This window comes from Schistocerca gregaria, chromosome 4 (assembly GCF_023897955.1).
Source record: "Schistocerca gregaria isolate iqSchGreg1 chromosome 4, iqSchGreg1.2, whole genome shotgun sequence".
NCBI classification, from domain to species: domain Eukaryota; kingdom Metazoa; phylum Arthropoda; class Insecta; order Orthoptera; family Acrididae; genus Schistocerca; species Schistocerca gregaria.
In genome coordinates, this window is record NC_064923.1 from 499,927,357 (window position 1) to 499,950,850 (window position 23,494).

Consider the following 23,494-nt stretch of genomic DNA (forward strand, 5'->3'; position numbering starts at 1 on the left):
GTTGTCGAATTTACACTACATCTTCAAATAATGTAAACTCCAGCTTGGAATATCAACATTATTTGAAAAAGGATAGAATGCTACTCACCACAGAATGACATGTTGAGTTGCAGACAAGCACAACGAAAGGACTGTTACACTTTTGGCTTTCAGCCAAAACCTTCTTCAGGAAAGAAAAAACACATTCATACAAGCACGCACAACTTACATACACGTGACTGCCATCTCGGGTGGTTTGGTCTGGTCTGAAATGCCAGAGGTGGCAGTCTGGAGTGTGTTGCGTGCTTGCTTGTATGAATGTGTGCACATGCAAGTTGTGTGCATGTGCGTGCGCGAGTGTGTGCTGCTTCTGAAGAAGGCTTTGGCCAAACTCTAAATGTGTGCCTCATTGCACCTGTCTGTACCTCAATGTGCCATTTTATGATGAGTAGCGATTATCCTTTTCCTAATGCTGAATACATTGCATATTTTTTTGAAGTTCTACCATGGTTCAATAATAGAAAACAAAAGAAAGAAACTACACATCGACAGGTAACTACCATTGGGGAAAGGTGAGATCAGTTTAACAAAAACACAGAAGAGCTCATTTCATTCAATTGCTGTAAAGTAATGGGACTTTTAGATAATTGACCATAGGAAAATATGCAACAGCGGTTTGTACCTAATGAATTTCTTGCCTACTGCGTAACATCCAAAATTACTAAAATAAAGCAAGTTGTTATTGCGTTTGTCCCATACTAAATTTTCCTGTGATGGGGTAAGAAATCATACTAAGAAAAATGAACATAAATTTCAATCCGATAGCACTTTTCTCTGTGTTTATAGTGCCTGCAATGATCCTGATGCTACACGACTTGTGTCCACCAAAGTGAAAATTTTTTATTTTGGAATGTCCATGTAACACCTCAAGATTATGTTCAATCTGACTAAACTACAACATACAGTTTAAAACAAGCTAGTACTACACACTATGCTGGGCCCTACATAGTCTGAGCGGCAAACTTATTGGTTGTTTCAATCAAAGATAATATCAGTGGCAGATATTTCAAATAAAGACTTAATTGAAAGAATGGATGAGCCTAATGAGAGATCTTTCTCTATTCCTATCAACCTCCATTAGTCTTGAATTTTTATGGAATATACAATGATTCAAACAGTCTGAAGATATGAAACACAAATGCAGTGTGAGAACTCTGCTAACATAATCACATGATATTACAAGCAATTTGAAGAAACAATCAAATGCAAAATACTGCTTCCAGGAAACTTGAAAAGCACATATGACATGACATTGGAACACTATGCAAGATTAACTAATTTAAATCTGAAACTAAATGCTTTTTTGTGGTATACGGTTTTCCATTAGGAATATATATAGAAACAAATCACAAAACAAAAAGAATTAGCACAATTCTTCATTCTCCAGTAGGAAAGTAGAGAAACTCGCCAGACTAGATTCATTATTCATTTCTACTTCAGGCATATAGACTACTTACGCATTGGCTCTAAAGGTGTACGAACGAAGTACTTGCTGCTGGATATTCTTTTCTATTAGCTGTTTGTATGGACTCTTGCCCATTTTGTCAGCCAACCTCTACCTCCATACTCACCACAAAATTTACAAATAGAATTTTTCTGAATCATATTTAGTTTTTCTTCAAGTATCTCATTTTACACGTTTTGCTATGTCTACTGCAATTTGGGCCATGTTTTGTTACCTTGTTCACTGATTTTTATTTTTTCCTCCATTAGCAAGAATTCCATTAACCAGACTGGTGGTAGCCTCACTTCAGCATGTAATGGCTTTAATATTTTAGTAGAAACAACTCTCCGTGTACCTATTAACATGCCAGTCAGTCTTCCCCCGTGTCCTTCATCCTGGTTGATTCCTCCATTTGGAGGACTTAAAATATATAGATTGTTTTTCTTGGTTTCACAGTTTTCTCTCAATGCCTGTGAGATTGAGTATTTTTTAGTTCTCATGCACAAGCAACAGTGTGATTCACCAATGGGGATAACATTTCAAAGAACTTGCTGTTCAGACTATTTTGTTACATAATGATGGATATGTTTAACACACAAAATTAAGATGCTAAACTGAAGATCTTTAACACTGAAATCACCAACCTGAATGTTTAATCAATTCAATTAAATAATGCTCCTGTGAATTTTTGCCATACTCTACAGGGTAAGAAGTCACTAGTATAATTATTCTATTCGATCTTTCACTTATGTTCACTGGAGATTTACAAGTATACATTACATACCGACAGAAAAAATCTCAACACTGTACTATATTAAGCAAGAATTTGTGATGCTACCCATCAAATACTGTTTATTAAGAAAACTGGAAATCCCGAAATGATTAACTTTTCTTACATCATCAATAAAGTATATCAAATCCCCCCCCCCCATCTCATTATTGCCAGCCAAGGGAGAACCCAGTCTTATAGTTTTGTCAAATTTGTTGTGCATTTCAAAGAAAACGCAACAACTTTCAAACTCAGCTGTAACATACCTGCTTAGGGAAACATACAGAATATAAATCTGTTATAAAACGAATTTTAATTGTTTAAACAGAGATAAATGAAGATTCCTAAATTTTGCTAAATCAGTTTTTGCCACCAGCCCAATATTTAAACCTTTTAACTTTAATAATTACTGCAATTAACAGCAATTTTTAGTTAGGATTTTTTTTCTCCCGTCACACAAAAACAAAAATTTTACACTCATAAAACTTTGAACGACAAAGTTCAGGCAGCAATTTACTTACTGCCTTTACAACTGTTAAGTAGTTATGTAAGTTCTTGATTTTTATCAAGAAACATGGTGGTGACAGTTCCTTCCAGCAGTACATCCCATACAACTATGCAGTGTGACAAAAAATTTCAAGAAAACCTCCATCACAATACTATGATAAACCGTACCCAGTGTATTAATGGGTTGTCATTAACAGCAGCAAATCTTGTGAAACTCTGAAACATCAGTATACTGAAATCAATTTATGACCATTTCTTCCTAATTAACTTTACCATTACTGACAATTTCCAATAGTTTCTCTTATTCAGAGAACTGCAGGACCAAGACCTTCAAGTAAGAAACTTCTGGGTATAAATTTAATATGCATTCACAAATCTGGCTTTTTTGCCCAGCATATTTTTCTTCATTGTTTTCACTCACCTGAACAATTTATATTTCACTAAAGCAAATCTAGAGTTTTTAAGCAAAGGGAATATTCTATCCATAATTTCTCTAGGTCAAGAGAATACAAATGCCAAGTTACTATTCCTATAAAATTATGTGAAAATATCAAAATGGATTAAAAACCTTTGGAATTATTCATCACAATAAAACCATAGTGTGATGATCATAAAACGTTAAGAGGGAAGCTCCTTTTTTCTTCCAAGACATAACAATAACTTCTTTACACCTCCTTTGTATGTTGGGTCTTACCACACATACAAACCTATTTTAGCCAGCAATGTTTGGATTTTGCACACAAATGGGGGGCACTAGTTGCCAGCTGCCCGCCATGCTGTATCAAGAACAAGATAAAAAGTGGTATTAATATATCTTTAAGGTCTTCAGCTGGCGTTAACACAAAATATGAAATAACTGATTCCCTCCCCTAAAAAGAGCATATTTATATGCTCACAAATTACAGAACATGGACATGGATAAAGAGGAAATATGGGGATTCAACATATATTTACATGAGGGTTGTAACATTTAACCTCTATGTACCTGCAGCTTAATATGAGTCAGCCCCCAGTCTCCTACATGTTAGGTACAGTTTAAGCAATGAAGAAAGTCTCAACAAGGTATGCAAATACCATAGAAATATAAATCAAACTTCTGCAGCACAGTGCAAGAATTAATGACACCTCAACACTGAACACTGAGTTTATATTTTAAATCTTTAAGTCATGTATTATCACTTTCTTACTCACAATGCATATCTCGCTCATGTTCATACTCTATGAAGGCATATCCTCTTGGCTTCCCATTCACTTTATTGTGTACAACCACAATCTGAAAAGTAAAAAAGAAAATAATTTAGGTGTAAGACTTTGAACTGACTCAGATTTAATGACAAAGTATCTGACAGACATAGCAAGGCAGAACATCTCTACTTGCTACAATTTCACCTGCAAAGTGGCTTCAGTTTACTTTCTACAAAATGCATGTACCATGATTACATACAATTGCTAAATTCTTACTCGAACTGCATTTCACTAAACTGCTTTATTTGGGGATTATTTTCAGATCTACAACTAATATCATTATACTGGAATATTTTATTTAAAGAATTATTCTGAAATGTATGATTCTTACAAGCCTTGCACTCTTAAAATTTGACATTAATAACAGTTTCAAAATAAGAAAACTTATTTGAAAACAAATGTTTAACTTCTGAAAACTGTTTACTTCAAAAGTTAACAGTAATCACAATTGTTATCCAAAATACTGGAATCTTAAAATGAGATTATGTTACAAGCCTACCAATATAATTTTGTGGCTATCAATTTTAGGGTTACAAAAATATGTAACTTTCCTAAAACATGTGAGTTTATTAAATATTCAAATTACACAATTTTCAAGAAAATTCTTAGCATGAAAATTCCATAACTTCCAGATGATACAACAGTAGCCATTATTCTGCCATTTTCTGATTAGTTAAATCAAGACAACTTCACTGCCTGATCTGTTTTCATATTTATTACTGTTACTGACTTACGATATCTGAAATGTAATTGCTTCTTGCTTTAACATTGTCATTTCTGTACAATGCACATCTTTATATAGACATCACACACAAAATAGGGGTTAATCCTTGTCCATCATTCAATATGTGAACATTTGTGTTTGCCACGATTTAAGTTTGTTTCTTTATCTCTGCCACTATGAAATTATGTGAAACCGATCGGTCTGTGCAGCTTACAGATCTGTGCTGAGAAACCCATATTAATACATTACCAACAAGCTAATCTTCATGGCAAATAGTATCAGTAAATGTGAAGACAATGAAAGAGTGAATCTGACTTCTGTACATTTAACATGAAATGCTCATAGTAAGATTTGTGAAGATGAACATCCAGGAAGCTGTAAGGCACAAAAACCAAGTTGTGCACACACAAGGAGGTTGACATTATATTAGGAGGTATCCCATGACTTGTCACCTCAGTGTAGGAGGTGACTGCAGTTTCTGAGGCAGAATTATTACATACTTTGATCTGCACAGGAAGTTACATGAAGTAAGGCTAACAAGTTTTGTTTTAACGAAACGACAGCAAGTGAAGGTGTCCAAGGGAATAGAAAATGTGTCTAAAGAACTCTACCATGTCACCGGACAAGTATGAATTTGTGTTAGAGATGCAGTATCTCAAAACTTCGCCACCAGCCAGAGACAAAATCTCAGTTGTTCGCTCAAAATTTTAAGTCTGGCAGTCTGCACGACCTGGCAACACAGTATTATACCGCTACGTATATAGTAAGTGTTTTCTTCTGCGCATGGCATAGCAGCAAACATTGTGCAATGTAGGAACAGCCTTATGTTTAAATCAACCTTACCATTTTTTTAAAACAGTTTCTAGCTGTCTGCTAAGGTTATCAATCAGTTGGAATTACAATGATGATCAGCTTCACTTTCTAACCCACAAGTAACATTAAAACTCCATGAAGGAAATGGGTCTGCATCCAGACAGGAACACTAAGCTCTATTTGAGTTTCCTTGCTCTATAGCAACCACCAGAAGCCTTGTGACCTTGCCATCTGAGCAGATAGTTGCAGTGCACTTAGGCACATTTCTGCTGTTTTACAGTTAACATAATATTGTTTCTTATTTTCTACACTAAATCAATTCAATGAACTGAATGAAAACCATGCAGTTACACTAGATGTGTAGGTTGCTATGATTATTTATGGAGCACTATTTTCTTATTTGAAGTTTTACTATTTATATGCAGTTGTGTATTGGATTCAGCATACTTCTGTCATATGAAAGTTGTTTAAGCATTACAAAGTAGCCTGAAGTCTAAAAAGTAAGACATTTGCAACACATATTGGGTTTAATGGAGAGGTACACATAGCAGGAGGAACTCTATAAACATTTGTAACGTGTGTGGGGTTAATGTTATCTGACATGTCGTCAGACAAGGATGTTCTTGTTTCAAGAAAAATTATCAACTTTCAAAAAGTCTTAATAACTGACACATGAAGTCTGACATTTGCATTCAATCAACTAGGTACACATGTTGGGTATAGGATTACTGCATGTTCTAATCCAAAGCAACAAAAATTGAAGAGGTGACAATACATTTTCACTTGAAAGTCATCAGTCCACTCTGGAACACACATGGAAAGGCAACAACACAACATTAACTGCAAAACTAACATCTGTAGAGGGACTTCATAAAATAAAAAAATAATGAATTTCCAAATCAAGAATGACAGGAGAAGTAGACACCACTGTGGACATCTCAAATTACAACACTAGATACAGATTTATACCCACTTTACCTGCAAGTGGACAAGGCAGAAAGAGGCAGATTCCTCACAAAATGAAAGGTGACAAATTATAATTCAATCATAAAATAACCACCTTGCAGTTGTAAAATAAAATTTTATAACTCACTGTCTTGCATTCAGAATATTCTATCTAAATTAGATGGAAGTATCCAGCATACATCGTCGACATTCATCTAACAATAATATATAGCATCTGTTTAGTGACTCGCAGCAGACAATATTGTTCTATAATTATCTGCTGAACGAGTGTAAATGCAACAATGAATTCTGTTGCCATTTTGTATAATTAGCAGCTCAGCTCATGGAGTGAGGACTACGTTATCAGATTATTCAAATTCATGCCACATCAAAGACATTGTTTTTAAACTGATCATGAAATTTTTTTGCCACCAGTGGTGAAGGAGATGGCTTGAGCAATATTTAGTCTGTCATTTAACATGTAAAAACATTGTTTACAAAAGGAGATGCATAACAGTGTCAGTAATGATTACAACCAAGATAAAGGATGACGCAAGCTGTGTTCAGTACTATTGTTTACAGTACTTACCTATTTTATGAAAAATAGCAGGTATGATCTGAAAGTAGGTTTTTGACTATACTGCAGTATAAGTGAATGTTGCAGCTACACAAAACAATTTTAAATATTTTCTTCCAGTATTCCATTGTAAACGTGTGACGGAACTTTTCTTTGCAATTGCTCAGGAAGTAACATGCAAACAGGTGTATAATTATGGACGTTACACACAAGGGGAAGTCAAAAGAAAAATAGACATGGGAAAAGTAAGCAACTGTTTATTATTTAAAAATAAATCACCATGACTATCAATACATTTATGCCACTGACATAAGATATCAATGTCTTGGTAGTAAAATGTTAGTAGTTGCCTACAGCACAAATAATATATTCCGGCATGCACTTCTTTGTCCACAGCAAATCCATGACCCTGGATTTCTTTCCACAGGGCATCAAAAATATGGAGCCCTAGACATTCATGGTAATCTATTTTCTCTGGAAAAGAGGTGCATGCCTGGATACAATCACAGTTCTGTAGGCAACTGTAAACATTTTCCTATGAAGGCACTGATGTCAGTGATATAAATGTATTAAAAGTTACAGCAGATACTTTAAATACACAATCCATTTTCTTTCCATATGCTCTGTTTTCACTTTAATGCCCGTCATAGATCTTTAACTTTTTGTTTGTCAGTTTATAGAATGTCTTGTTACAGTTAAATGTATACTTCCAAGAAAGCCAAATGATGACTGCAGCTTAAGTCAATTTGCCAGAACTGACAGTTCACAGCTAAAGCCAAAATTTCTCTCTGCTCCTGTAGACAATTATTCATGACAAAATAATTGCATTCACAGTATCAAAATAATCACTACCTGTAAAGTATGAAAACCATTATCAGAACAGGAATATGCCATGACATGAACCACCACTAACATCATTGAAGGCCATTATACATCTTAACACTACCCCATTCACTAAGCACCCAAGTTGGTAATACAACTGCTGCTGATGCTTTGCCAAGAAAAGTTCTTTATACATAATATTTTCCATTTGGAATGTAACAACAGTAGGAAAAGGAAAGTGACCACTCACCATATAGTGGAGATGCCAAGTCTCAGAAAGGCACAACAAAAGACTGTCACAAAGATCTCTGCCACTAAGGACTTTGGCAGCAATAGACTAAGACACGCACATGCACTTCTTACACACGAGGCCAAGAGGGTTACGGGAACATACGTTGTACTGGAGGGAAAGTTCTCACCTGCGGAATTCAGAAAAGCTGGTGGTGGTGGTGGTGGTGTGAAGGATCCATATGGTACAGACTGTGAAGCAGTCACTGAAATGGAGAATATCTTGTTTGGCAGCGTGCCTTCGATGGAGAAGTAATTGTGAGTGACTATATAGTTGGTCAAGCCGACTCATCAAGAGGTGGGTGGTTTGGATTCCGTCGGGAATTAGGAAAGTTAGTGTTCAATAGTGGTATGGGATGTTAGTGTAAAGGGAGGTGGCATCGGTAGTGACAAGCAGGACACCGTGTGGTACAGGGGCAGGAACTTTGAGAGTTGGTGGAGGAAATGGTAGGTTTCTTTATAGGAGGCTAGGTTCCGTGTAATCGGTTGAAGGTGTTGGTCTGCAAGAGCAGAGATTCTCTCAGTGGGGGCACAGTTACCACCCACAATGGGGTGTCCTGGGTGGTTACATTATGGACTTTAAGAAGCATGTAGAAGGTAGGAGCACAGGGAGTGGTAAGGGTGAGCAGAGAGATGGACTTCGGGGAGAGGTTCTGTGATGAGCCGAAGGATTTGAGTACTGACTGGAGATCTTGCTGGATTACTGGATTGGGGTCACTGAGGCAAGGTTTGTAGGTGGAAGTAACTGACAGCTGGCAGAGTCCTTCTGCTGGGTAATCCTTGTCAGGATCAGTTTTTAGATGGTGGACTGCAGTTCTTTCTGTGGATGTAAGGTTAGTTTGCATGTTGAGGGATATGGGGAATGATGGTGAGGCAAGGTTCGAGGTTAAGAAATTCTGGCTATGGATAAGGAGCGTTTTCTGTATTGACACAAATGGAAGGAGCAAGAATACATGGTGGTGGAAAAATGCGAAAAAATAATGTAAATAATGTAGAATTACATCCAAACTTTTTTGCAAAAATACGAATACGTGTGAGAATGCAAGGATTAAATGGATGCAAAAGGGGGAATCAAGCTGAAATCAGAGAGTTGCTAGCCAGATCTCTCTCCCACATACTGTTCCTGCATTGTGGCTTGGCTCATGGAATCCCCTTAATGGCCTTACCATCAAATTACCCATCTCTGGCCACCATCCTTCCTTCCACAATGACCTCCACCTGTTCAGATTCTGATAAATCCTTAGCCCTCACCAACATAGTTCTGCAAAACCATATCCACAAAGCCCAAACCTCCTTGCAGTACCTTCTCTCCATCCCTAAAATTCTCCTGCTATGTAATCCCAAATTTCTGGAGCCAATAACATATTTAATCTCTCCCCTTGCAGGAACTTTAGCAACATGCACAATGACAAGTTGAAAAGCTCTCCAGCCTGCTCTCCTCTTACTCCCCACCTTAGAGTACCACTGTCCACCACCTCTACAAGAACCTCCAAACCCCCCACACGTCCACTCATACCAGACAAACCCTTTCTAGCAGACCTACTACACTCATCACACCCTACAAAACTCTCTCCCATCACCACACACAATCCAGAACCTAATCAGACCCACAAGAAAGTCGTGAACCTTTCCTCCAGAAGTCTTAGCACCACAGAAATATCCTTTCCAAAGGCCTCACCTCATCTCCAAATACAATCATGCAGGATTTGTTACAGACCACCTCTCCTTTTCCCAGCACCTACAGTGGAAACACTTTTGGCCACCAGCCCTACCAATCAGACTCAACCAAAGACCAATATTGAACCTTGCCTAACTCAGTTCACCCCTCCATACAACCATGATCCAATCCCATTGCTCCCAAACCACACCCTGTTAACTTCCCAGTATTTCTTAACCTTGAACCTCGCCTCACCATCGTTTCCCAAATCCCTCAACATGCAAACCAACCTTACATCTGCAGAAAGAACCACAACCCACCACCTAAAAACTGATCCTGACCTTATAATCCTACCTGTGGAAAATGGCTCCACCACTGTTTTGAACCACCACAATTACCTGGTAGTAGGACTCCACCAGCTGTCAGATACTTCTATCTACAAATCTTGCAACAGTGACCTAGTTCCAGAAATGTAGAACGATCTCCAGGAGCTACTCAAACCCTTAGGTCCATCCCAGTACCTCTCCCTGGAATCCACCTTTCTATTCACCTCTACCACTTCATGCATTCCTTCCTTCTACATGCTTCCTGAAGTCCATCAAGCTAACCACCCAGGATGCCCCATTGTTGCTGGTTACTGTGCCCCCACGGAGATAATCTCTGCTCTCGTAGACCAACACGTTCAACCGATTACACGGAACCTATCATCCTATACAAAAGATACCAACCATTTCCTCTACTGACTCTCCACAGTTACTGTCCCTTTACCGCATGGCACCCTGCTCATCACTATTGATGCCACCTTCCTTCACAGTAACATTCCTAATAAAAGCCCACCCAATTGGCCGTGCAGTCTAACATACTGCTTTCCGGGCGGGAAAGGGTGCCTGGTCCCCGGCACTAATCTGCCCGGCGGATGTGTGTCGAGGTCCGGTGAAGCAGCCAGTCTGTGGATGGTTTTTAGGTGGTTATCTATCTGCCTCGGCAAATGTAGGCTGGTTCCCCTTATTCCGCCTCAGTTATACTATGTCGGCAATTTCTGCGCAAACAAGTTCTCCACGTACGTGTACACCACCATTACTCTATCACTAACGTAAGGGTTACCCTGGGTTCAGTGTGGGGCGGCAGAGGGGTGAAGTGGACTGCGGGAGTCGTCATGGGGTAGTGGACCACTGTGGCTGCATCGGGGACGGAGCCTATCTGTCGTTTCTAGGTATCTGGTTAACATACAATACGATAAAACACTCCTAATGCCCATGGCCTTAACACTACTGAACACTACGTTTCCCAATGACCGGCAGATTCCAAACCAACAACTTACTTCCTAGTCACTATGACCAACTACATCCTGACCAACAATTACTTCTCCTTTGAAGGCAAAGTGCCAAACATGATACCCTTCCTTTCAATGGCTGCTTCACGGCCTGTGCCATATATATGCTTTTCTGAATTCCACAGGTGGCAACTTTCCCTGCAATATATCCTACATTCCCCTAACCCTTCTGGCCCCAGTCTTCTAGTCAATGTCCTCACCTATTCAGCCCCTTCCCTGTTCCCATTCCAAAACTACACAGCTGTCATTCCACCACCACACCCAGTCTTTATTTCTCTCCTTTTCCCTTCATCTAACATGCAGCACTTCATTGCCTGCCACGCACACCATACTATCCATCTCCCTCTCCACAGCAGCCTCCTTAACCCTCCAAATCACTGCTTCCACCATGCACTGGTGCGGTGCTGCTGTTCGCATTGTGGTTTCAGCTGCCTGAGACTGCAGTCACTTTTGTGTGTGTGTGTGTGTGTGTGTGTGTGTGTGTGTGTGTGTGTGTCTGTGTGTGTGTGTGTGTGTGTCGTTGACTAAGGCCTTAACAGCCGAACACTATTATTGCGAGTGTCTTTTCGATGTGCTTATCTGTGACTCATCATGTCCACTATAAGATGGGTAGCTACTTTCCTTCTCATATTATCCTTCATGATTTACAATGGCGTGAACACTGGTAATTTTTCAATTTTGTGACTAGAAATCACAAGGTTGAGGTGAAGAACTTGTTGAGCCACATTCGGTGCATATTTTCAGCCACAAAGGAAGTTTCTTGAAGATTGTTCGATAGTGGAAAAGGTGAAAATCTGAGGACATAAGATGGCGTAAATAAGGTGGGCGCAGTACGACTTCCCAAACGAAATCCTGAATAGTTCATCAGTCTACCAGAAGGCAGGTGGGCATCATTGTGCAATAGCACCAGTTCACATAGTCTTCTTGGTGGTTATTCTGGGACTGTTTGCAAAACGTCTCAGCTGTTGATAATAAAAGTCAATTGATAGTTACACCTTGTGGATTTAATTTTTAGTAGACAGATGCACAACATTACCATTTGTGGATGCATGCAGGTCTTTGTACGGGAAGTTGCTGCTTTGTTTGGGCTCAAACACTTCTTTTCCTTATGTTAGCATACAGGTAACATTACCTGAAACCATTAATTGTACTCGATATGTACGATATTGTCATACATGACCAAATGAAGAGTAAGCAGAGATGAATAAATGGGCACCTGCTAATTTTTGGTACCTACACACCCAATTTTTGAACTTTCCCCACTGTACACAAATTTCGCTCGATGGTTGCATCATCACAGTTCATCACATCTGCCAGTTCTCAGGTATGCTAACATGGACCACTGCAGATTAATATGTGTGAACGATCATCAAATCTCTGAGAGGCTTCCTAAACATTGAGAGTCATTAATGCCAAAATTATCCTAACTAAAATAGAACCATTTTCTTGCCATCCTCTATCCGATGGCATTATCCCCCAAACGTGGCGCAAATGTTTCTGGCTGCCTCCACTGTTGTTACTCCTCTATTAAACTCAAACAGAAGAATACGCCAGAAATGTTCAGATTTCTCCACTTGACATTCTGTTTTCTAGCATCTACAGCTCCACTATCTCCAAATGACAACATGTAAAATAGCAACAGTGACCTATAAATAAAAAATGACAATCAATAAACCCATACCAACAGGTATACCAAATTGCAAAACAAAAACATTACAAACTTATGCACCCACCTAATATTTCATGACAGTGCTTTTATCAACCATGTCTGAAACCAATAAGGAAATCTTAAAAAGAAACCTATGAATCATAGATCCTATTGCTACTTCCAGTGCCCAGCACATTACCGGCAAATTTGTTATAGTACAGACTTCATAATGCCTTTTGTGCCAGCCTACGCAATTTTTAGTTTTTGTGACCACAATTTTATTTATGAAACTGTGACACTGAATTTCTTAGCTGGGCTTCTTTCTGTGTGTACCCCCCCTACTGCCAGATTTCTATTCTAATTCAGTATGTTACGACAGCACATAAACAGACTGCTTCAAAGTCTAAAGTGCATAACATTTTACTAATGCGTACCGATTTAGGCACTCTCGTGTTACAGATACTTTGTTTTATTTAAACAGACCTTTGTCATAATGATATCTTAAATTTTAATTTATTTTCATTAGTACATTAGCACAGTATTAGCATTTTAACAATATTTTTCCATTTGTTTACTCATCACCACCACAAAAACGTAAGAAAGGAAGAAAGAAGACATTATCTGAGTAAACATAAGAGTGCAACTATTACATTATCTGAAAGTCTGACAATGCTCTGGTAGTTCCATTCTACACTTTTAGAAACCTACTTGTTCAGAGTTAAAGATGCCATCAAACCTGGTTTGAAGTGCCTTTTCACCCAGAAAAGCATTTTGTTGACACTTGTTTGATAAACAGGGGAATCTACAACTTTATGGCACAGTATTAGGTGAATAAGTGCATCAGGTATAACTTTTGAAACTCAATTTTGTTGGTTGTTTTTCTGATACTGTAATCAGAAGGCTTCTCCACTGTTCACAAAAATTTCAGCTGCACTGGAAATCTCCCTGCAGGGGAGTCCGTAGTGTAAAAACACTTTTCTTTCCATGAACAATAGTGTGCTGCACAGATGCGCACAGTATAGAGGCACAAACGGGACCTGCAGCATTGGCGGTTGCGAACAATAGAAGCGGTATATGCATAGAGATGTAGATGGCAAACAGTTTGTGACCTTGCGTTTAACAGGTAGCAGACAGCGGAGGAAGTTTTTCGGTGAAATTTTATTCAGTTTGTTACAATTTGTCAGTGTGTTAAGCTCCCACAACCACACGAACACCACTGGGAGATAGATTGAAAGGAATGAGACATGCAATGTTGTCTGGCACAATAAGGTGGAATGCTTTGCTCCAAGCATCTGAGTACAGGGAAATACGAATGCTTGTGTCCAATGACAAATAGTTTACAGATAATTATTTTTGTAAAACACCAAAAATTGCTGTCATGTGCAGTGCTGAATTAGTTCTAACACCAACAGTCTACCACAAATTACACGTTATACAACATTCTGCACGAAATAATTTTAATACCACAAAAATATTGTATGCAATGTTAGAAAATTTTCCATTTTTGCAACTGTGACTAATGTTTCCTTTATAAAAGGCGCATTTCTTTTTTCTTTTTAAAGCACCTCGATTAAACAAAGTTTATAAAGAATAGAATGTAATTGCAGACTCATAAAAACAAAGACTAAAATTTATTGAGTGTTATTACGGCTGCAGTGATGCACAAAACTACAACAGGTAATCAAGTGGCAGTCAAGAAGCCAAAATACTGTCCACTGAAGGTGCTTCAAAATAAATCAATAAGCAGCCAGTATAAATAAGACTTATTACAGTCACAAAAAACAGAATGTATCTCAATATTACTGGTAAAACTGCAATTGAGGAAGAGAAGTTATAGAAAAAGAAAAGACAACACGAATATTTTATGTGTGGTTTGCTTATGGTTATTTTCAGTCACTGTGACCGTCATAATCTACACTGCTGCAGTCTGTTTCATCTGGTCATTGAGTGATGATGGGATTAAGCGTATTAATTAAAATTTCCCTCTCCATGTCCTCCTGCAATAGTCATTCCACATGTCTAACACATTCAGCCCATGCTGAAGTTGTTATGATGTCAAGTGCTGTGTGTGTGTGTGTGTGTGTGTGTGTGTGTGTGTGTGTGTGTGTGTGTGTGCGCGCGCGCGCACAATTTTAAATGTTGTGTTTTGTTCTGAGACGTATCCTTTTACTTGTGCCCATATGAGCTTTATCAGACGATGTAGTGGAAAACTTTAAACTATGTCCATATTCCTGTGCAATACAATCAATTTCGTATGCTTTCACATGAGATTCATGAAGCCCTGCATAATTTAATGATTCAGCCTGAGTGACTGGCAGTGTGCAGAATCATCTTACTTGCAAGCCACAGCATGGTATCTGTTATTCTTTTCTAGTTTTGGGAGTCTTAACAACAACTGAGTAGTAACTTGCATTGTCCGCAACAACTGCTGAGTTTGCAGACAAGTAAAGCAGAAATTGTTTCCTAAATCACAATGTAAATTTGTCAGAGTTCATTTCAGAATGATAATCATCTGAATTGCCCTTTTTTGCCCGGAACACTAATTTGCTTTCTGGAATGAATCTGGATGTAGAACCACTATGAAGAACAATTACTTGTCCCCCTTTTACCAACTGGTACTCTAAAACCACCCAAACCATCACTCAGTTTTCAACATGCTTACCTTATGATTATGGTTTATCCATGTTTGTCCAAGTAGACAGTGTTCCGACTGCCAAATTTCCTTATTTCAAGAATACGTCTAACAAACTGCACCCTTGAAGCAGCGATATCACAATGCTGCACTAAAAACTTTTGTCTGTCATTTGTATTTACATATTTGAATCCAATGTCTCAGTATTCTTGACATTGAAGTACCACTGCCTTTAAAATTTAGTTTCACACATTTCAACATAATTTTAACAATGTGTAATTTGCCTGTATTTCACATATTTAGTCCAACTCTTCTTAGAACATCTCTGTTAAAATTGTCTGAGTTTGTGATATCCTTCTCATCACTGATGTTTCCCTGGCTATCTGATAACTTGGCATCCACTTGTCTGGACAGATAAATTACCTTCACTTGCAATCCACAGAACATTTCTTAAGCTGAAGCCACTCATTTCTTCTGTGCGTTCCAGAGATCTGGCAACATCTATGATAGATCCACCATTTTCTGCTTTGTGCTTGATGAAAGTGTGTCCTATAAATTATTTCTCACTTTGTTATGGAAAATTAGTCGCTTTCCACCACCATCAGCCATGATAAATCACAACAAACTGAATAAAAATTCAACAAATAACTGCCACAAATACATTTAACACTTACACTGACCCAGATGTTCATAAGCAGAGTATTGAGAAAACTACTGAATGTTCACTGGCTGTCCGAGGATGACGTCACATCAGTTGCGCAGAACGAGCCTAAACTACCACTGTTCATGGCTCCAACTATACACACCAACTGTTATCTGTTCACACTGCCCATTATTGAAGGATATGTCTTTCGTTTGGGATCAGCTGTTAATTCCTTGTTTCATTGGCACTTTTGAGTGGATGACAGCTGGTTTCTGCAGCAGCTGGCCAGCAACCAGGACGTATGTCTAAGATAAGGTATAACCTATCACTTCAAAGGTGATTCATCTCTCTCTCTCTCTCTCTCTCTCTCTCTCTCTCTCTCTCTCTCTCCCCCCCCACCTGACACAGGTTGGTGTTCTTAGTAAGTAAGTTTCTGATTTTGGGGGTATATTGTGTGGGAAAGTTTTCTGTCCTTTCGCTGATGTCATGAAAGCGAGGGTGGATGCAGCTTATCTGCAAGGCAGGGCAACGGGCATCTGTGTTCCTGCACTCACACACCTGCTATGTCAGTTATTCCATGTTAACACTGACCCACATAAGAGATTCACTGTGAACCACCTTACCTCACAGGGCGTGATGATTACGACGACATTACTTGTTAAATGAAACACACAATTGTTGACATACAGAGTGCAAATGAAAAGAACCAAACTGTACTGCCAGCTTCGTAAAGTTTTACACAATAGTTAACTAACATGGACTGTATGGATGGTAATGAAAGTGTAACATGTAAGTGAAAAAGAAGCCATACTTTAATTTTTGAGAAATTTGCCGTTGAGATAATTTCCAGCTGGACAGGCATACTTTTGGAGGAGGAGTGCTGCATAAAGATAAAGCAATGTGGTTATTTCAATAGCTGTTGTCAAGACAAGCAGCCAATAACGACAACCACAAAACCCTCAGTCCTTACAATGCCTGCACCCCAAGCGCATTTCATTCCAAAGACTGTACATGCAACTTCCTGACAGAAGTGAAGTTGTGAGGGTTGGTTGCAAACCATGCCTGGATAACTCAGTTGGTAGGAACATTACTTATGAAAATAAAGGATCTAGCTTTGAGTTCCAGTAAAATAGTTTTAACCATCCAAGAAGAGCACAGAGCACACACTGTAACAAGGCGAAAGAATCAGTCTACAATGATGTGTTGAAATAAATAATGGCCTCAATAACACAGAAACCCTAAGTAAAGGTCACGGAAATTGCAAACGAAATTGAAGTCCTTTACAATCCTAGAAGGTTCTAAAATATTAGAAAGCTTACATTTTCTGTCAATGCATGTAAAATTTAAAGCAAGCTTTCCTTTTCCTGCAAATGACAGCATAAAATTGCATTCCAAGATATGAATTCTAACAATAAATTACTAAGGTTAGTAACAGAATTAAAATTAAAGCATTACAGTGAATGGATCTATACCAACAGGCTTGACAAGAGGGATGTCTTCAGTATCTGGTACTTTATTTGTAAGAAAATGTCAAAGTCTCAAAAGCCTATCTCCCCCCCCCCCCCAAACTGAACATTGAACTACATTATTATAATGCAGCGTATTTTACAGCTTGCACACTAATCTACATCTATACTCTGGAAACCGTGAGGTGCATGGCAGAAGATACATCTGACTGTACCAATTACCAGGGTTTCTTCCTGTTCCATTCACATATGGAGCATGGGAAGGAAGAATGATTGAACGCCTCTATGCATGTAGCAATTATTCTAATCTTATCCTCATGACTCCTATGTCAGCAGTACATAGAGTATTGTGTATTCCTAGAGTAATCACTTAAAGCCAGTTCTTGAAACTTTATTAACAGACTTTCTCAGGATAGTTTACACCTGTCTTCAAGAGTCTGCAATACACTACAAGGAAAACTGGAAGAAGGTATTAAAACCACAGAGCATATGATCTGGGCTGACTGATCACAATAATAAAAGAGTATGAGCCAGTCATTCTGCAACACATTAAAAGTCCACCCCAAAAAGACAAGGTGAGATGAACACATGTAGGGAAGAGACAACCACCAAGACAGACAAATGCAAAGAAAGTGCAACAGAATTAAAATGGAGGGAGGGTGGCGACCTCGGAGAGAAGGTTAGATGTCCATCCTTAGATGGTACGATAAAAATCTCACTCACAAATAAAACATAGAACTGAATCTGCTGATGAGGTATAGTAGGCAACACTGAAGGTACGGTGCAGGGAAGGTTAAAAGTCCACCGCAGAGAGGCAGAGAGTGGGCAGCCTAACAGGATGTGGACAACAGTCATATGTGAGCTACAGTGACACCAAGGTGGGTCTCATGACAGAGGAGGTAGCCATGTGTTAGCCACGTGTTGTCAATGCGGAGCTGGCAGAGAACAACAGAGTCCTTGCGTGAGGCCCACATGGAGGTGTTCCACACATTCGTAGTCTCCTTAAGGGCATGCAACTTGTTGCGCGTACTAAGATTATGAAATTACATCTCCCAAAGCTGAAAAACCTTGTGGCGTAATAATGATCGCAGGTCAGTTACAGGGATGCCGATCTCCAGAAGCGGTTTCTGTGTAGCCTGTTTGTCCAGCCTGTCAGCAAGTTCATTTCTTGGGATTCAGACATGTCCTGGGGTCCATAAAAACACCACGAAACGACTGGACCATTCCAGGGCATAGATGGACTCCTGTATGGTCACTAACAAAGGATGGTGGGGGTAGCACTAGTTTATAGCATGTAGGTTGCTCAAGAGCACGAGAAATGGCCGCCAGCTCTGCAGTCATCTGGCAACGAGTGCTGTTCAATATGTCCTCCATGAACATATGTGAAGCCAACGTGACCATCGGCCATCAACCCATCAGTGTAAACCACTTCATGGTCCTGGCACATGTCAAGAATTGAGAGGAAATGACAGGAGAGAACTGAGGGGTTAAACGAGTCCTTAGTACCATGTAAAAGGTCCAGGCAAAGCTTCGGCCTTGAAGTACACCATGGAGGTGTATGTGGATGGACCTCGGGTATAGGTGGTAAAGGCAAGGACTCCAGTTCAGAAAGAGATGAGACATGAACCGCAATCTTTAGCCCTAACCTGGGCCTCCGATGCAGGAGATGAACCGCCGTGGATGGGAAAAGGAGATGGTAATTCAGATGCCCAGGAGAACTATGAATGTGTGCAACATAGCTGGAGAGCAGTTGTGCACACCTAACCTTCAATGGAGGGCCTCCAGCCTCCACCAGGATGCTGGTCAAAACACTTGTCCTAAAAGCTCCAGTTGCCAGTCTAACGCCACAGTGGTGCACTGGGTCAAGTAAACGCAATGCTGAGGGTGCCGCCGAACCATACACCACAGTCCCATAGTCAAAGCGAGATTGAAAAAGGGCCCTAAAGAGCTGCAGCAGCATAGAGCGATCTGCACCCCAGTTGATGTCGCTCAGGCAGTGGAGGGCATTGAGGTGCTGCCAGCACTTCCACTTCAACTGACAAAAATGAGGAAGCCACGTCAATCGGGCATCGAAAACCAGTCTTAAGAATCGATATGTCTCCACTAAAATGAGTGGATCATCATCATTAAGGTAAAGTTCCAGCTCCGGATGAACAGTACGACACCGGAGGAAGTGCATGACACACGACTTCACGGGTGAAAACTGGAAGCCGTGGGCTAGAGCCCATGACTGCACATTGTGGATGGCTCCCTGTAGGCACTGTTCGGCAACACCAATACTGGAGGAGTAGTATGAAATGCAGAAGTCGTCTGCATACAGTGAAGGTGAGATCGACAGCCCGACAGCTGCTGCTAGACCGTTACTGGACACTAAAAATATAGATACACTCAATACAAAGACCTGCAGGACCCCATTCTCCTGGATGTCAGGAGGGGGGAGGGGAACTACGGGAGGCACCAACTCTAACATGGAAAGTACAGTGCGATAGGAAATTCTGGATAAAAATCTGTAGCGGGCCCTAGAGACTCCACTCATATAATGTGGCAAGAATATGATGTTGCCAGGTCATGTTGTAAGCTTTTCGTAAATAAAGAGACAGCAACTGGGTGTTGACATCTGGAATAGGCTATTCGAATGGCAGACTCTAGGGAACTAGATTACCAATGGTAAAGTGACTCTGGCGGAAACCGCCCTGGCATGGAGCCATTAGGCTACGTGACTCCAGGAAGCCAATACAACTGCTCACTTACCATACTATCTAACAGCTTAAAAAAGAATGTTTGTGAGGCTGATGGGCCCATAGCTATCCACATCAAGCTGGTTTTCACTAGGTTTGAGCACTGGAAAGATGGTGCTCTCCTGCCATTGCGATGGAAAGACACCATTACACCAGATCTGGTTGAAGATGGCAAGGGGATGTCTCTTGTAAACAGACGAGAGATGTTTAATCATCTGACTGTGGATCCAATCTGACGCATGAGCTGTGTCGGGGCAATGTGCAAGGACACTAAGGAGCTCCCACTCTGTAAACAGAGCATTATAGGGTTCACTGATGTTCAGCGAACGACAGGGCTTTCCTTTCCACCTACCGTTTGAGGGTGCAAAATTCTGGGGGATAATTCTGTGAAGCAGAGGCTCGAGCATATTGCTCAGCAAAGCGCTCGGCAATTGCATTTGCGTCGGTAGATAACACGCCACTGATGTTAATTCCATTAACAAATGGAAGGGTCTGGTACCCAAAGAGACATCTGATCTTAATCCAGACTTAGGAAGGTGACCTATGGCACCAAATGGTTGAGACGTACCTATCCCAACACACCTGTTTCCACCTTTTTATAAACTGGTGAATGCGGGCACAGAGCCATTTAAAAGTTATTAAGTACTCTAGGGAAGGATGCCTCTTATGTTGCTATAGAGCTCGCCGACACTAATGGCCTCAGCGATTTCTGGCACCCACCAAGGTACTGACCTTTGCTGGGGGCACCCTAAACAATGGATCGCATTTTCTGCTGCAGAAATGATCGTTCTAGTGACTTGATCAATGACAACAGTGATGGCACCATGAGGGGAAGATTCAGCAGTGAAAGCTTCCCAGTCTGCCTTGTTTAAAGCTCATCTTGGTAGACGTTCAAGGGAATGGCACTAGGGGAGTGACAAGAAAATGGGAAAGTGGTCACCACCACACACGCCATTGTGGGCTCTCCAGTGGACAGATGGAAGTCCTGGGCTGCAGAGGGATAAATCAATGGCCAAGTAAGTGCCATGAGCCACATTTAAATGTGTGGAGGTCCCAGTATTTAAGAGGTAGAGATTGAATTGAGACCGGAAAGTTTCGACATCCCTAACTCAGCCAGTAAGCACAGTGGCACACCACAAGGGGTTGTGTGTGTTAAATATCCCAAAAGTAGGAAAGGTTTAGGTAGTTGATGAACCAGTGCAGCCAATGTGTTCAGGGGTACTGCACCATCTGGAGGAAGATATACATGGCAGTCAGTTATTTCCTGCGAAATCCTTATCCTGACTGCCACAGCTTCAAGAGGTGTTTGAAGGTGCATAGGTTCACTGCATACTGAGTTCAGGACAGACACAAACTCCACCTGACAATATTAAGTCACTACGGTTCTTGTATTATCGCCTACAGCTGTGAATGGCAGGGGTCCTCATTGCCAAGTACCAGGTTTCCTGGAGGGCAATGCAAAAAGCAGGCGTAAAGCTTAACAGTTGCCGTAGTTCAGCCAGGTAGTGGAAAAAACCGCAGCAACTCCACTGGATGATGACACTGTGTGGCTGGGAAGGCATGAAGCATACAGGGAGGCAGGTTATGCCTCAGGATCACCTGCTGCCACCAATTGTCTGTATCCCTTCCTATTGTGGATGACGCATCAGTGAAATCCAGCTCCTCGGAGGGGGGGGGGGGGGGGGGGACAGATCTCCTCCACATCTGCAAGTGCAGGATTGGTGTGGAGTGGTGGTGGTGGTGGTGGTGGTGGTGCTGGGTCTACCGGAGGGTCCTGTTTCTTGGCAGTCTTCTTGGTTTGCTTGGCCTCTCGCTTCTCTTTAGTGGCTTGCTTGGAGGACTTCCCCGAATTAGCTTCAGGAATGGAGGAAGACCATGAAGCTCTTCACCCAGCAGCTTTTGGCTTCTTTAGCCACTTGCGAGTGTCCGCTGTGGCATTAGTAGAGACTTTGGGAGAGAGGGTCCCAAGGGACCCTTTCCACACGACAGGAGCCAGAGGAAGCTGTTGCTTCTCTGGCTGTGGAGGGGACTGATGTCCCCTGTGTTTGGGGGGCCCCTGCTCCCGAAGTAGGTACCTTGGGAGCACCGAAAGGATATTTTCCCCTACCACCAAAGGGGCAGATGTATTCCGGAGGCCCAGAGGGCCCACTGTTTGTGGCACAGAGTGTGGTACGACTGGTACTTGTGACCAGCATATGTGGATGTCAACCGAACAAAGTGTAATTGTTCAAATTTACTTTTAGCCTCTTGGTATGCCAACCAGTCCACAGTCTTCTACTCCACAATTTTCCACTCCTCTTCAAGTACTGTGATGAGCAGGGGAGTGCTGCTCTCCACAGTTGACACAAGTGAGAGGAGGCACACAGGGAGTATCTGGATACAGTAGACATCCACAATCTTGACATTTGGAATTCTGTAATGCAGCAAGTTATTACGAGATTACATTAGTTGCAGAAAGGCCATCTAGTACAGTGGCTGCAGGATGAAATGAACACCCTGCCGTTCTAAATTGGCATGGAGCTCTTCGTCAGACTGCAAGAGGAGGTCACGATGGAAAATCATCCCCTGGACCATGTTGAGGCTTTTACAGGGAGTGACAGAAACAGGAATATCACCCAACCGATCACAAGCAAGTAACTCCTGGGATTGGGGTGGGATACTGCCTGAAACAAGACTGCGCCACTTCTCATCTTGTCACTTCCCCAAATTTATCCTAAAGATGTTCAACAAAAAAATTGAGGCTTCATAGGCAGAAAGGAGGCCCCGTCCATTCTGCTACAGACTAAAAACCAAGGCAAATATAGCATTTCTTTCAGTAGCCCTGAGCTCCTCCCATGGTGTAGAGAGGGAGGGAAACTATTTAGGGTCATATCTGTTAGCATTGTACTCGGTCTTAACTTCTTAGGGACTGCTGGAGCTGTACAGTTACCAGCAAGAGATGACTTAATCCACTTCATTGTGAGTCATCCACCGTGATGCCACACACTCCAACCAGGGGCTCTCCTCACGGGCACCACCCAGCCACAGCAAAGGCCACCTGGCATGATTGCCATTGCTGGGAGTCCTGATGCCCCAGGAAGACAGGCATCTACTACTTGGCATATGTGGGGAGTTTACAGCTCAGGCATCAGCAGTGCAATCCCTGTGTTGTCAGGGGGTACCACCAAATGGGTACATGATGGCCCCACCACAACAGACTGGCTA

General features: G+C 40.9%; 1 protein-coding gene across 1 annotated transcript in view; it reads right to left on the bottom strand.

The window, feature by feature from the left end:
* Positions 1 to 23,494, bottom strand: part of LOC126365894 (U1 small nuclear ribonucleoprotein 70 kDa) — a 68,328-nt gene that overhangs the window by 9,705 nt on the left and 35,129 nt on the right. The window contains exon 5 of the mRNA XM_050008613.1: positions 3,951 to 4,032. Within this exon, the coding sequence (XP_049864570.1) occupies positions 3,951 to 4,032 (82 nt within the window). The remainder of the gene's footprint in view (positions 1 to 3,950; positions 4,033 to 23,494) is intronic.